Here is a 17,664-nt window from a genome sequence, read left to right on the forward strand (position 1 = left end):
TCTTGCAAATTGATAAATTACAAGTTTCCAGTAAGAAACTAATACATTTTCCTGTAATTGATGTTGAGTTTGTCCTTTCTTTTTTATATGCTCCTTCCAACTGAGCATGGTTAAGGTATTTTGCTGTGTTGGCATATGGAATTTGCATGCCGTTAATGATCATATTATTATGTGTCGACTATGATTCATTTAATTAAATTTGTTATTTTGTTAATCCAGATAACAACTTAAGAGCTGAGTTTTCAGGGTGGGCTATACCTAATATCACCATCTGGCTAGCGACTAACTCAGAGGCCATCCGAGAAGTTATCCAGTTACTCATCTCAGGGTCATTAATGTAACATATTTCTATAAGTATTAGGCGCTATCTATTTAAATTTCTATCTAGATACTGCTTCGACTTTATTAATACATATTTTGATATACTGAAGAGTGTACAATGAACACATACACCAATAAAATACTGCTATAAAAATATAAAATTATCTGTTACAGTGACTCGGTACAACAAGCATTTATACATAGTTGATTCATAAATCAATCTCTACTAGATAGCTAGGCCGATTGTAATGAAAAGACATTAAATAACCACTTTGGTAGTTAAGCTAAGCAAGTGATTCATAAAATATAAATAAACTGCAAAATTTATATGATTTTATGTATCGTATAATTTTGTGATGTATTTTGCATTTTACAGGAGGAATTTTTTCATGGATTTCATATTGAATTACGTGCCAAAATTATAATATTACTGATATAATTCTTCTTTATTTGAAAAATATGTTTAAAATATTTTAATTTTTTTTATATATATTTTAAAGTCTGCTCTTACCAACTATGGGTTTATCTGGACTGGGCCTAAAGTTTAACGTGGGCTCCGAACCAGGGTCCTCAGTATTAAGCCTACCGACTGGCGAGTGACCAACTTTAGAAATCATCCCAGAAGACATCCGGTCTTACCCAGCCCGGTTACTGGCGTGACTGGGATCATTTTCCTTGTCGGATTTTACACTCTTGCCTAGGACGATCACAAATATTAAACAATCACAAATATAAATTTACGACCATTCCCCAGCAGGATTCAAACCCGCGGATATCGCAACAGTAGGAAGACCGTCCCATCGCCTTTACCACTACGCCACCAAGCCGGCCGATTTAAAATATTAAATTGAGCTTTATTAAAATGTTACAGTGAACGCCATTAACAAAAACTTAAGAAATGAACCGAAAAATCGAACCGATTTATCAGAAGCTTTTATCAAGAGATTGTTGTCGGAAGAATCTGACTCCTTTCGATCTGATCATTGAAAAAACACATAGTGTTAAGCAAAATCGATTTAAGTAATCGAATAATACTTTAAAATTTAGATAGACTTTTATTATCCATGATTACTAAGCATTATCTCTAAAGCCGGTTGCTCATTGAAGTGTACTTTTATTATTATGAGGATATAGGAAAATCAGTAAAATTAGGATGAAATAAAAAGACGACAAAAGTATTCTAATGATGAGCCATACTGTAAAAATCATGTATCCTTCGCAAAAAGACTCAAACGTGTTTTCACTTATTTTTCCAAATATATTTCATCGTTTTAAAAATAATTTTTCTTGGATACCGTGCATGTATGCCAACGTGATTTCCACTCTTTGCAACAGTTGTCAAATTCGATTCCAAGAGTAGCCTTTAAAATATTCTTCGATTCGGTTTAATTTAGTATGGGAAAGTCTAACGAAACCAAAATAGATGAATAAGATGGTTGCAAAATGACATCGGACAAAGTTTTGATCAAGCAAATTATTAAATTATATGCAAAAGCGTGGTATTATGATCAAAAGCTGACGATTGGGCCATCTTATAAAAATGGTCTAACGCAGAAACGCTATAGTAATATCATATATATATATATATATATATATATATATATATATATATATATATATGCCATATATATCCAGTACTGCTTATAAATTACACTCACATTTCTGCTGTTAGGGCTGTGGTAAGGCTGCTTCTCTTATAAAAAAAACAGACCACCTGAATATGTTTACACATTATACCTTTGATATTATTTTCAAGGCACTGACAATTATATAAATTTAAAAAAATTTTTCAATTGCAGCACTATCCTGCTCGGCAATCTTTTCCCATATCGCAGTTACCGAAACTACGTCACATTGTCATGTCATATTTTTTAACATAAATTAACTTTTGTTCCTTCTTAGACTTCATACTTTACACGCATATTGTTTAGTTGCTGCTAGTTTTCTCTTTCAAATAATACATAATTATATAAACAAGTCCAGCAATAATGTAAACAACAAATTAAAGAAACTAGGCACAGAAATAATAGGCATGAATACACGAAATTTGGAAAAAAATTGAACGGAATCGGTGAAGATTTCTGGATGCTAGCCCACCTTCTTCAGATCTGTGATTGCAAATTGACTGATTAATTTGCAGTTACCAAAATTTGAGCCGTTTGGTTCTTAGTATTTTACTGTTTCAACTCATACATCAGCCATGTATCATACATCTACGTCTCGCTTATACTACCGTTGGATAATATAAGCACATATAAAATTAACTGGTCCAAGCAATTATCTTCGTCCTTTCCTCTCTCACAATTTATACAGGAAAGGGTCCGTACATCTTCGTCTGACATTACGAATTGAACAAAACAGTCGAACCGTGCATTTGACTCAAAATAGTAATTACTGAGACTGAAAACAGTCGATAGTCGTAAAACAGTCGGTAGTCAAAAAACTAGCGACTCAAAAGAGTAATTACTATTAGTATCGACTGTTTTCAGTCCATAATTTCCAACGTTAGTATCAAGCATAAGATTTAAAAGCCCAAACCCTGACCAATATTCAAAACTTTTAGGATCATAACTGATAGATACTTCAGACTCAAATAACGAGATGCCGCTTCTGACTTGAGGAAAATACAAGCAGGAGCACCACAGAGAAGTGTATTGTGACCAGTATATTCAATAGTCCATGGGTGAGTGGAGGACCTTATGGAACACCAGACTGGATAAATCTTTTAACTAAAGAAGGTATAACCCTATTTGTAACATTTATGGTTATAACATCTTAATTTTTTTTATCAAAGTATACATTTGAATTTACATTTCGCAGTTCTTGTATGTTCGAAACTTATCAGCCTCCATCTAAATCAAATTTAAAATGAAACAATCTGCCATCAGGTAATAAAACAACAAAAGGAACACTAATAAAAAATAGTCCAATACTTATAAATATTACGAACAAGGATGTTGGGAAAACAAATGAAATGAAACGAATTGCTTTGATGCCAATTTCGTAAAAAAAATTGAATCAACACAAATCAAATGAAACTAGAAAAATTCGAGGATAAATCCCTCGTCGCCTATAACAAGGTTCGGCATCAATCAAGCAAATTGTACGACTCCAGACACGATGTTACGCCTTTCTCTCCTTTATTATATCGCGCTTCGGAAAAAGTGGCTACCATCTGTGATAACGATAAACACGAGTTCGTCGGAGAGCGCCAACTGAGACCCAGAATTAGTGCAATCCATGCCGGCACAATTTCAGGATATTTCCCGAGTCGTAAACCTTGAACGAATTCGAATCCTCGCCATAAACACAGCCGGCTAGATTAAACGAGAGGCCAGCTGTTTTGTTTATCCTTGTTCTAATGTGATGGATTTGCCATACTATTAACAATCGTCTCGTTATTAGATAACCGATGTGCTGTAGACGACATATATATGTGATTTCGGTGCTCCTTTTGACATTTAATAGTACACTTCAATACAAATATATATATATAATTGAAAAAAAACGGGTTTTTTCGATATGTGCTCCTAAATATAAATTATAATTTACTTTATTCATAGATTATATTATATTCCATATCATCAATTCAATTGTTTAACTAGTAAGCTACTGATAAAAGAAACATACAATGTTGAGCAGGCATGTTTCGTTAACATAAACATAAAATATAACTATTATATTATCTTAAATGCTCTCCTCTCTTTTCTTTTCAATATTTTAGCAAGCCTTTCTTTAAACGCAAAAAAAGATCATGAAAGATATATAATGGGCAACGAGTTCATAAGCTATCTTCTATGATGTCATTGTTTAATTTAATATTCGAAATTCTGGTCTTAAAGCTGACCAACAGTATAATATCATTTTTGAAAGCATCAAATCCCCTATGATATATTCTGTTACTAATAGCATCCCCACCGCTTGTATTTAATAAATTTTCATTCAAATTATGGTCGTAATCAAGCACAAATTTAAAACATCTCTTAAATTAACACTTTTTATTAACACTTCCTACTAACCCATTTTACCAACCTACCTCGTAGAAAACTAATAAATAAAAGCACATGTTAACGTTATAAACACTTCCAAAGTTCGCCTTGCGTCCTATCCGCTGCAGCTTATAATCATTACCGATATTATAGGTATAAATAAATAATTATCAAAGTAATGACTATTGCTTCAACACTTTACTTGATAAACGCTAGAGAGTTTATACGCTTACATTATACGCAAGATATAATCTCGGACAATTAGCCGGCTATTGTATAGTGGAGCAAACAAAAACGAAAACAAAGAGTGTTCCAAGCCGAAGGATTTTTCTGACATTGAAAAATTGAAATTTTATTATCCGATAACAAGTGGATAAATTAATTAAAATTGTTTTGTCCGCTTTATCTCGAGATAGATAGAGAGAGAGAGCGAGACAAGAAAAAAAACTGCTACTGGTTTTGTAATTACGTAAAGTAAGTTTCACATCAGAAAAATATATGGGCGCTGTTTATTTTAAATGGTCTCTCAGTAATAAAGACAATTTAATTATTGGTAACAATTCGTTGTACATTAATCATTTTCCATCTGATTACTTTGTTAATAACCTGTGATTTGCTTTAATAAAAACACATTGTTGTTTGTATTTAGCTCGACGTAAGTTTTTTAACACAAAAATTCACATTTTCGAAGGAAATTATTGGTTTCAACAAGAGATAATTAAGCCACAAAGAGTCCATAAATTAAAAGCTTAAAATACATTTTGGGTAGCTTGTTGTACGTGGGGGTTAACGAACCACCAAGTGTTTTGTCACAGCATTATATTTCGCTTATTTTTTGTGTTTGGGACACTGACTGACTATTGAGTTCAATCATCATACATTCAGTAATACTAAGATTATAAAGGATTTTCAGAATTAACTGCCTTGAGTAGATTGGTCAATAAAAAAACAATAATTATTTAGTCAAATAATTATTTTTTAAATATCACATTAAGTATTATTAGTAGCGTTGGGAACTATCGATTGAAAACGAATATCGACTGTCTCCGTCGCTATTTTTGGTTCGACTGATTTTATTACTTTTTAGTAGTGACTGTTTCAGTCGACTGTTTTCAATCGTTATTTTCGGTTCGACTTATTTTGTTACTATTTACTATTTACTGTTTCAGTCGTGTACTTTTAGTTACTGTTTTTGGTTCTACTAGTTTCATTCGACTGGTTTTTAACTTTCTGGCTCTGTCGTTCTAGCCTCAACCTTGACAAAAATGTACCTAATTTATGTTTACATCTATTCATATGTAATATACATAGTTTTATGATTTTTTTGGTAGTCTTCTTATAAATAATAATTTACTGGACATTAATATAGCAGCATTTTGGAACGATAAGTCCAATAATAAATAAAGCATTTACTTTAATTTAAAAAGCTCTCGTAGTTATTGTGCAATCATTTTAAATTATCACATGAATTAGTTTTTTTCCATGATTAGGTTATATGTTTAATTTTTATTTAATATTTATGGTTATTGTACATATATAGTTTTAGGTTTTGTTTAAATTTTATTGTATTACCCATATTTATTATAGTATATTATTTAAAAATAGCAATTAACATATTGAAATACGATAAAACATTTGTGGGGGATTATTCCATTCCATAGAAAAATTCAATTCCATTTTACAGATCCACAGAACATTCAAATATAAAAGTAATTCTACTTCGTTTAAAATGAAATTATTAATTGCATGATAATAGTATTCAGTAAATATTTTTCCTTTTCTTTTTCAAAGTTAGGACGCGAAGGAATATTTACATGAGAGGGTTCGTACATCTTCGTCTGATATCACGAATTGAAAAAAACAGTCGAACCGGACCCAATAGTAATTACTATTTTCAGTCACTAGTTTTTTGTCTATCCACTGTTTCGACTGTTTGCAACTATCAATTGTTTTCAGTCGATAGTTCCCAACGCTTATTATTAGGTACTTGTGTATGTTTTAATCACTAACATCTATTTATGAGAATGCGAAATATTAATGTAAATAACTAATAAACAACATAATCTAAGTGTTGGTTGTGATAAGTGTCTACATAAACAACCCCTAGAAAGATTGGCACCTTGATAAAATTGAAATTATCGGTTTTTTTGTCCTTAATATCGTAATAATAATACATATTTTAATAATATACCTTAATATCACTTCCTTTAAATGTGTAATAACCGAAATAACATAAATTAGGCAAATACATCATTGCAAGTCCTTCTTTTCATCAAAAATTGTGCCTAAATATATCTAAGACTTTGAAATTAATAACTTATCAGTCATATGTATTTACTAAAAATATGGATAGTAGTTTTGGAGATCTCGTGAAGAATTATTTGATTAATATAATTCAATCAATATTTAAAAAGTAAAAAGGAAATCATCAAAAAACTGGAACAATAGGCTTTTAAACGCGTCTATAACATCATAATATGTAATTAATCAATCGTATATTTCCTAGATAAACCAAATCCAACAAGAGTACAAAATGTGATGAAAATGTTCTAGTTTTACTTTTCTTGAGGACTAGTTGTTTCTTCAGACGAATATTTTTGGTCATTCGCCGCCTTGTTTTCTTTCAAACTTCCAGATTGACTATAAAAACTGTTTATATATTTTAAGTTTTATTTATTAACTATCTCCTTTCTTCCTTCCTCTAAACTCATAGTAAGACTAATTCGAAAATTGATACGAATTTGAATTGATTTAATGTTTTAGATAATTGACCTTCAAAGAAAATACAGTGCCAAATAATAAACACCCTGTGGTGAAAGTCCCGAAATATAAAAGACAACCCTCGTAGGATTGAAAATATCGATATATCGATAATCAATATGTAATTAATTGGTTTGAGACAGATATTTAAAAACGAATTATTCAAATTAGCTGGTCATTCGTTTATAACCTCTGGAATGTTTTAATAGAAACTATTATGACTTAACATCGTTAAAAACATATTATCAATTAAACTTTTCCATGCCTTGGGGTAAGTCAAAACAACTAGAATCAAAATAGGTTTGTTGTTCAACGGATGACAAACCGTTACAAAAATCAATTCCAATTTGATTAACGCTATTATAAATTAGTATGCAAGTTGTTTATATAGTTGAAGTTTCAAATTGTTTTTTTTGTGAATGGCATATCTCGCAACAGTTCATTTTTGCGATATCGCCCTGTCGCCTTTGACCTACGCTCATTCAAAAGAGTGAACAGCAATAAAAATCCGTAAATACAATTTGTTAATGTCTTCGATTTCAAAGGTTAAAAAAACATTCAATTATAGAGATAATAGCCCATTCTATAATTCACATTAGAAATCATTTATTGACATGTAAATAACACATAAATTTTCTTGAGCCTTGTTTTTTTTCTAGATTCTTTTTCATCAAGTATTAGATAAATATATCGTTAAATGCTTACCGAAGTTTAGTAGAATCGAAAATTAAATTTCAGGACGTCAGTTTCTTTGTTGGTTTTACAAACAATATTTTTGATAATTTACGAAAATAATTGGTGTTGAAATTAAATCATAACCTTTCACAAATGATTAGGGCCAGTTTTAGCATTTCTTTTTTGTTAAAGAAATGTTGTGTATTTAGAAATAACAATATATTTCTTATCTAACAACAGTTATGTACTAATAATTCAACAAATAGTTAATTTAAAAATATCAGTAGTACCAAAAAGTTTAGGAAATATATTTTGAAATATACATTTCGAATATATACTTTTAACAATGTTCGTCAAGGAGATGTCGGCCCTCCTCAGCTTTTCAGACATGGGGATCATATGATGATACAATCTCCTTTATTGATCTAATATTTGCTAAGGATAGTGTTATATTCGCTGATACAGATGTTAAAGCTCTATCATTTTTCATAACAGAAATCGCTAGATTCGCTATTGGCTTGAAAATTAATGAAGAAAAAACTAAAATATTGAAAATTGACTGATTGCCTGCTATCTTAAATCTCAAGCAAACCCAGTTGGAGCAAGTACTGTAAGTACGTTGAAAAGTACTGGCCTAGACCGCTGGAGTAGTAAGTTAAGTCGGCTAAGCTGCAAACGTATGTGGAAGCGCGGAGGTATTACAATGAAGAATAAAATCCGCGTTTTTGGAACAATTATTCTGTCAATCTGGGCAAAATATGACTCCGACACTTAGTCACTGTTACATCAGTAAGTTCAAGATCTTTCAAATTCCATACTTAACACATATTCTTCATGTTCCCATCCAGATTGTATTAAAATTGAAGCCATTCCCTTAAGATGCGACAATAAGTACACTGTTGAGGAACAAAACCAGAGATGCAGATGACAAAGGTTTGGACATATCTGTTCAATTAATTCCTCAGAGATTTCTCCGACCAAATCCATGTTTTGGATAGAAACAGACAAACAGGCAGGGATAAATATCATCGAAAACAATCTGAAAAATAGAACATTAAAGAAGGTTATAAAGATTGTCCTTTATTTAACTTTCTATATTACTAATATCCTAACTTTCATGTTATGAACTACAGCCATAAAAAATGTTCTGTCTAACATGTTCTACCCTAAAAAATATTTTAATAAAGTCTAACGGAAATATTGTTTCACAATTTAAAACAAAATTTTGTGTCGGTCAAAGTAATTGTAATTAAAGAATCAATATTTTTCTCGTAATACAAGGTCTGTATGATAAATGTCTGACCTAGGTCAGATGTAGTGCTGCTAGTTTGTGTTTTTGTAGTGCTGCTCGCTGTGTGGTTTATTTGATAAAATCATTTCAATAAACTAAAATATATTTTTTTACAACAAAGAAGGAAATTAAAAGAGCAGTGACGAAATAATTGAAATAAATAAACTATAAACTATTGTGGCTGCATAATTAACTGTAATTTTAGATGTACTATAATATTAAAAAATAAATTATATTTGATAACATTTTTGTTCAATTATTTTATTTAGATTATAATTTTGTTGTATGTCAAAGCCAAACTCAACGAAAGCTCAGAGTTGATGCGGCAACACTGCGACGTTTTACCGTCACAAATTTAGATGACGTATGCACAAAGTAACTTTGAATAGACTTTAGCAATCAATAATTATATTAAGAAATAGCTTATAACGAGCACTTGAACAACAAGAGCTATGATATAAAAGAATAACAAAGATAAAAAACACACAATACATTATCTTTGCCTGAATGTAATTACTTGTAACGAAAAAGCAAAATATTATATCACAAAATTGTTTTTCCTTACAAATGCCAAATACTAATTATATAACCCTCGTATATCGTATACTCCAATACTATTTCATTTTTATTCTTACGATTAGAGTGACTGTATAGCGTTTCTCAGACACAACAAACAGGGGAAATATAATGCTTTGACATGCGAATCAAGAAAAGGAAAAAAGCTGCGACAAAACTCTGGATAGTTCGTTAACCCACACGTATAATAAGCTGCCCAAAAATATATTCGGGCTCCTAATTTATGAGTTCTTTGTGGCTTAATTATGTTGCATTTAAATTAAAATATCTAATTAGGAAATAACCATAAATCTTTTGGTTTTATTTATTACAAATTAATCAAAATTTGTTAATGGCGACGTCATTATTTTTCTAGTGTGAAACTAACTTTACATAATAATAAAACCAGTAGCGATTTTATTCTTGATTCTCTCTTTATCTACCTCCACATAATGCAGACAAAGGAATTTTAATTAATTTAAGTGTTGAAGCAACAGGCACTTCGTCGATAATTATTTATCAATGCCTCTAATATAGATAATGATTATAAACTGCAACAGATAGGATGCAGGATGTAGTTTGGAAGTCTTTATGTCGTTAACTTACGTTGTTTGTTAGATTTATACGAGGTTTGTTCTTTTTATTGTTGAAAATTGTCTATTAGATGTCATCAATAAAGACTGGCAATTTTAGAAATGAATACGTTATGCGGGAAATCTGCATTTCTAGATCCTAGATTTAAAAAACTGGATTTGGTACTGCAAATAATACAAAAAGTTATCGTATAAAAGATGTATCTTCCATTCTAACTTCAAAAAATACAAATATAGTTCCACAACTCGAAATTCAAGAACTACTGACCAAGAATGTATTGACATCTGGAGATATTTTAATAAAAAATGGCTAGAATGAAAGAAGTAATTACTCCAAGTACTGCAGCAACTTTACAGATTTAGCAGTATTGGGAAATTCTATTTATTGGGCGTTTAGAAAACCCATTGGATTTTTGAAAAACCCATAAAATGAAACTACCTGAATTATGTCAGTTACACGTAAAATATTCCTCTATACCCGCAACATCTGTCCCCTGGGAACATGTTTTTTCAAAATCGTGGCAAATAATTAACGATCAAAGAAATCGCCTCACGGGAGAAAAGTTGAACATGACAATATTTACAGTAATTTAAAAATATTTCCGTTCAAAAATAAATAAAACTTTTATTTAAAAAAGGTCTGGTAGTTTTAGGTTCATCACAGATTAGATATGTTTACATTTTATTTAGTAGTTATGGTTATTGAAAATCTTTAGTTTTTAGGTTTCATTTAAGTTGTATTGTACTATTTATATTTATTATGCTATGTTATTTAAAAATAGCAATTAATATATTAAAACAGGATAAAACATTTGTGGTGATATTATTCCATTCCTTTTTACACATCCACAGAACATTCAGTATAAAAGTAATCCTACTTTCTTTAAAATTATATTATTTATTACATGATAATAGAAATTAATATTTACGTGAATAAGTAAGTTATCACGTGAATGAATATATATACATCTCTGTCTCGCTTATATTACCATTGGAGAATATAAAGACACTTTAACTCGTCCAAGCATTTATCTCCGTCCTTTCCTATCTCACATTTTATACAGACAAGAATTCGTACATCTTCGTCTGACCTCACGAATGGAAAAAAAACAGTCCACCGTGCATTTGACTGAAAATAGTAATTACTATTTTCAGTCGCTATTTCTTTAACTATCGACTGTTTCGACATTTTTCAGTCGATAGTTCCCAACGCTACTTTTAAGTTTATCTAAAAATAGCAAGAAAAATAACATAGCACAATAAAGCAAAAACATTCGAAATATAGTAACGATAACAAACTCAACATTTGTTTTACCAAGTCTGATATCAACAGAATAACAACACTTACAAAAAAACCGTCTTAATATGGATATCTTAACAATTCCTAAGGAGAATTCTATTAATTATATAAGTGATCATGAATACGTGCATTGTCTCTTTAATGTTTAGAATTTTAATAACTCATAGGTCGCCTTTATCTGGAATTTAATCGACACGTATATTTATTAGCTATTAATATCAACAAGCAGAAAACATGGTATTCGAAAATAACTACATATATTTATACCCATTGTTATCATAACATCATAACATGATTAGTTATTTAAATTATTCGCTTATTTAAATTGTGTTTGTTACCATCGTTATGTTGAATAATCAAAAACAATAAACTTTACATTTAAATAATATACAATACATCTGGGTCTCTGTGATTTTTCAAATATAGTCCTTAATCCGGGATAACAACGAGCAATATTATTACTACTGAATGCCGTGAATACATATGTCCCAATCGTCTGTACATATGTTTTGAATTTATTGGATATTTATGCATGCAAAATAATGGTCCGGCAATAAAATAGTAAAACTATAACTATAACAGAAAACTATCATTTTTATTACTTCGGTATAAAGAATGAATATATTCCTATTTATGAGAGAAATGTTGAAACAATGGCATTAAAAAGCTTAAATACATTTTGAATTATAAACACAGAACCAGCTGTTACTTTTCTGAATTGTTAAATATATTTTAAGACAGCTCCTCATTTGTACAGCTTCTCCCATTCAAAGTGCATTTCTAATTTTATCATTCACAATTTCATTTAAATTTTTTAAAAAATCCATACTATAATCCATACTATAGATTATTTCAAAAGATTTATAGGAGATAACGCCTGTCATTTTTCTGGGTGTAATATATATTTCTAAGCCTAAAGATAATAAAAGACGAATTAATTTTACTTTATTGTATCCCAGCCTCGTTCAATCTAGAAAATAAAATCTGAAGGGAGCAAAAACGGGGAACAAGCTGGCATTATATGTATTATATGGCAAATAGTAAAATGTCACTAATGCTATGATCTATGCACTATATATAGATCATAGATCAACGAGATCATAGATTATATGCATATATATATATATATATATATATATATATATATATATATATATATATATATATATATATATATATATATCACTACATAGTATAAAACAAAGTCGCCTTTTCTGTCCCTATATCCCTATGTCCGCTTAAATCTTTAAAACTACGCAACGGATTTTGATGCGGTTTTTTTCAATAGATAGAGTGATTCAAGAGGAAGGTTTGCATGTATAATACATGCATAATATACTAAGGCAACATTGCTAATTTTAGAGGTTTCTAACGTGATGTCGTAAATTAACCTATTTTTTAGGCTTATTTAGCAATTAGCAAAAACGCTGCCTAACCCTACGAGTTAGATCAAATTAATGTACTACAGTATTGTACACCATAAAAAGGTCTACAAAAAAGTCCGCGATGGTATATGTTTATCTTTTAGGGATAACCCACATTAACCATTTTTATTGTTTACTTTTTACGTGAGAAAATGGCTTATTTACGAAGCTATTTTAAGCAATACGGCATTAATCCTTATCGAATTAAGTACCTTAAATACAGTGTGCAATTAAAATAGATCAATATGGTTCCTTACAGCATGTAAATTAAACAAATATTTTCGGAGATATTACAAATTTAAAATTTGCGTTTAAAAATGTGTAATGTAATAAAAATTGTATGAATTTAGATATTCCAAAGATAGCAGGAAATCTTCATAGTAAGTATAGGGGAAGAGGAATTGTCTTACTCCAAATTTAATGCGTGCAGGCCAAGGGCAGTAATGAATGAAATAAAAATACTGGATCGATTTTAATCATGTTTTCATTGAGTGACATAGGCATATGTATTTTATGCCCGTGCAAAGTCGGAGCGGGCCGCTATGTTTTTATATACAACGTTCATATTTTTTCTGTACTGTATTTAATTTAGTATCAGCATTGCACCCGTGCGAAGCCGGGGCGGGTCGCTAGTATATATATATATATATATATATATATATATATATATATATATATATATATATATATATATATATATATATATATATATATACATATATATATATGTATATATATATATATAAATATATATAGTGTATGCACCGTTTTACGAATGGAATTTCTGTAAGATGAGTTTGAATTTAAAAAAAAAAGTCATTGCAACTTTCTGTTATGTAGCTGACCTATTTATTAAACAGCGATCATCAAGGCACATAGTTGTTTATCATATATTTGTCTGGCGAGGATCAATAACAAACACTTTATGCAAATCTGTAAACATGGAAAATTTTAATTATATTTCTGTAATAATCAACTTTTACTTTATAGGACTGGGTTCAACTAATATCAAAACCAAGTTATATGTGCTAATGATTGTTAACAGTTCAAATACAACAAAATTATTATATCTGGTATCAAGCAGCGTTAAAACTAGGCTAACCAAATGATCACATCACAGATGTTGAAATTGAAGTAAAAATATATAATATTATCCGATCATCAAGAAGAACCATATACCACATATTGACATCATATCTAGGCATGAAAGAGGATACTGAGGACTCGTTATTGGCACAAAGAAGTTAAAATACTAAATTTTTTCTTTAGTGATACAACAATTTGTTCAGTGGGAAATAAATATTAATTTGTGCAATTACTATACACATGACATGGAGAATATCACATCCGAAACCTTAATTAAGTTAAATTATTCTAAAGTATATATTAATCATACTGGATTATATAGTAAACGATTTAGGCTACTCACAATGCACATTTAGCTAAATGGTAAGTACATTGGGCTGTAAGTATTGAAGATTGATTCACCAATAACTTTACTTCAACATTTACATGGACAAAAGTAATACAATGTCACGCGATTGTTGAAAAAAAAGGAATCATGGGGAATGTTCTTAAAGCTACAGTTTTGAACGGCATGTTTGAAGTGAAGGCAAAGTGAAGTTGTCCTTTTACCACAGACTCCAATGATTCCCTCAGACATCACCCACTCCATTCAAATATCTATAATTTCGCTTTTTTAGTCTTAATCCTTCACTTTCTATTCTGTATACTTGTGTAATTAAACAGAATTGTTTGTTTCTCATAAAATATACTTTTAATTTGTGTTTGATTCGCACAAACGTGACAATGTCCTACGTGAACGCTGTTAATGAAATTCTCAAACCCAATAAATAATGTAAATAAAAATAACGCGGAATTCCACATCAAAAACTATTTCTAATTTTAACGACGGATCCCTTGCCAATAAACGTCACCTAATGAGATTACTTTCCGATATTAATCACCAATCGATGTCGCTACTAATGTGTGCATTTAATTGTTTTCTCAGGTAGAGATCGTATCTCGACAGCTCGGACCATAAAATTCCTCTGTTCTCTCATACGTTCGTAAATTAAATTTTTACGTCTCGTTTTCGCTTGTTTACAGGAAAAGTTCGGGTCGTGTTTTCTTTGATTTAAAATGAAGTAATTGAACTCATCAATTAGAGTTTATTAACATTATATCGACATATTATACTTTTGAAAAGAAACGTACTTGTTTTAGATGGTATTTTTATGGAGTGATTTTTTTTTTGAGAATAATTTTGTATAGTTTCTCAGATTAAATTGATTTTTTAAAATTATCAATATTCAATCGACAGAATTTTATATGTTTTACATAAACAGCATTAAGTTGCACACAAATTGTTACTGGCGTGACTGGAATATTTTTTCTTGTCGGATTTTGCACTTTTTTCTAAAGACAATCACAAATGTTATACGATCATAAATATTAATATACGACCATGCCCCAGCAGGATTCGAACCCGACACTATCGCAACAGTGGGAGGACCGTCCAGTCGCCTTTACCACTGCCCTAAGTTTTTGTATTTCTTAATATTCATTATTTTAGCTACAATAATGAGGCATCCAAATAAAGTAAACCCGTCTTTGTAGTGGTTTTTTATTAATTTATTTTATATTTCAATATAGATAATCGTCTATATAGTACATATACGTAGAAGACCGCTTCACTAAGTGATTTCCTGTACACACATAATAGTATTGGGATTATTACTTTAATTTAGTTAATTTAATTACTATTATATTTTATTCTAAAGGCTATTCTATTTTATTCTATCTATCCGTTAATTATGAAAAGCTGGGCAAAATTCATGTTTTACTTTAATTAAAATAAAAGTTACAAAATACTATATCGAATGTATTTAAAATGAATCTAATAATGTAAAATAATACAAAATATTGTTATAGTGGATTTGAGATATAAAATATAAAATAATATATTTTAACTATTTTTATTTAAAATACAAAATGCACATTAGAAAATAGAGCGGTTAGTCTATGTAAAAACAACAGAACTACTAGATTTACAAATATACTATCTGACAAACAGACACTTGTTGGAGAATGAATATAACCTGTAAAAGAAAACAATATTTCAACACGTGAGCACCAGCTTATATTAAATTGTATGATCACATTTTTTATATTTGAATAGCATACAAAGATAATAATCTGACAACTCTATATGCATTTTTGACGCCTGATGTTGGTCACTGTCCTTGCTCACCAAAATAAAGAAACATATAAATAAAATAACAAAATGTTCACTAGTACTTATAATACTGAATTTACCTTAATAACAATTGTAGCCTTAATGTAATCTAAAGTTGGAGAAATCATTTGGAAGTCATTTTAATAATTCAAGTCATTTTAATAATTTTATTTACTTCACATAAGCTGCACTATATAATAATAAAGACAGTTCCAACTTCTGGATTTGAGCTGAATGATATTTGAATGCCAAATTTGTATTCTTCTGCTTCACTGACAATGCGCACATTTAAATGAAATGTGGACTCTGATCAGAAATCTTTATAAACAGCTTTATAAGCTTTTTTAAGAAAAATACTTGAATGAAATATAAGTAAAATAAACAAGCAGTTTATTTACTTTTCATTTTATTTTGAATCGTTTCTTCTGTTACAAAAAATGTTATTCACAAAACATAAGATAAACCTCATTAAAATAATATTAACATTAGTATTGTTTCTTCACCACTTATCAGTATAATTTAATATCAATTTAAACATCTTCGAATCTAACATTAAGCACATTAAAATCGTTTTATTGTATTTCCCTTTTAAAATATCAAATTTTATGGCATATTAATTATAGTTTTTAACGTTATACTTTCCAACATATAACATATAAACTTTTAATTCCATTTTTATTGGTTTAAACTACTGACCAGATGATATTGGCTGTCAGATTTCGCAACTTGTCAAATAAAATCAGTTTTATATTACGTATACTATTTTATTGCACTCCACTAATAACCAATTATTTAAATAGCTTTATCAGAGAGTCGTAAAAACCATATGAATATGTAAAAATGCACATGATTCTTTGCTCTAATAGGCGTATAAGTAAAATAGTATCTGTCGTAGAAGGTGATCATCCACGGACCGAATACATTAAGCATTTATAATGTGACACATAAACGTTTTCTAGTTAAAAAAACGTGTAAATATATAATATGAGTCTTTAAATTTGAAATAGAAATGCCGCGCTAGTATATGATTATTTATTTTTATGGAATTTGTAAGCATCCGTATAATTTTACGACAGATTAGAGAAATTATTTTTATAGTTTTGTGTATAATTCGTATAAGTATTCATGTTATTTTTTCATCGAATTACAGTATAATTTAGTTATATCTAAGGATTTGATAATAAAATGTCGTTACTTACGTTAAGATTTCTATCAGAACTGTTCACGCAAAATCTAGGACTCGTTGATAAAGATCTTGTCGTTATCATAGAAACATTTGACCTGTAAAAAAATAATTTATGAGATATATTGCTACTTGAATTGAAAAATGCAATCAATCGATAACCAAATTAGAATACTACTTTCAAAATATTTTACAATCACCCAAGATAAGAAATAAAGTTAATTTTATTGGGATGGTTAAAAATTGAATAATTTTCTAATAATAGCACATTAATTGGAGAATCTAATACACGATGATGAATAATGAGATCCTTGATGATAACATTAGCTTGATGA

At 29.6% G+C, this 17,664-nt stretch overlaps 1 protein-coding gene across 3 annotated transcripts in view; it reads right to left on the bottom strand.

Annotated features, from left to right (window-relative positions):
• LOC143191803 (BMP-binding endothelial regulator protein) overlaps positions 1–17,664 on the bottom strand; it is a 374,404-nt gene that overhangs the window by 313,087 nt on the left and 43,653 nt on the right. For all 3 annotated transcript variants that reach the window (XM_076397184.1, XM_076397185.1, XM_076397186.1), the window contains one exon: positions 17,346–17,427. In XM_076397184.1, coding sequence (XP_076253299.1) covers positions 17,346–17,414 — 69 coding nt within the window. In that variant the 5' untranslated portion in view covers positions 17,415–17,427. The remainder of the gene's footprint in view (positions 1–17,345; positions 17,428–17,664) is intronic.

Source organism: Rhynchophorus ferrugineus, unplaced genomic scaffold, assembly GCF_030347505.1.
Source record: "Rhynchophorus ferrugineus isolate W39M unplaced genomic scaffold, kcgeb_rfMv2 rfM2, whole genome shotgun sequence".
Taxonomy (NCBI): domain Eukaryota; kingdom Metazoa; phylum Arthropoda; class Insecta; order Coleoptera; family Curculionidae; genus Rhynchophorus; species Rhynchophorus ferrugineus.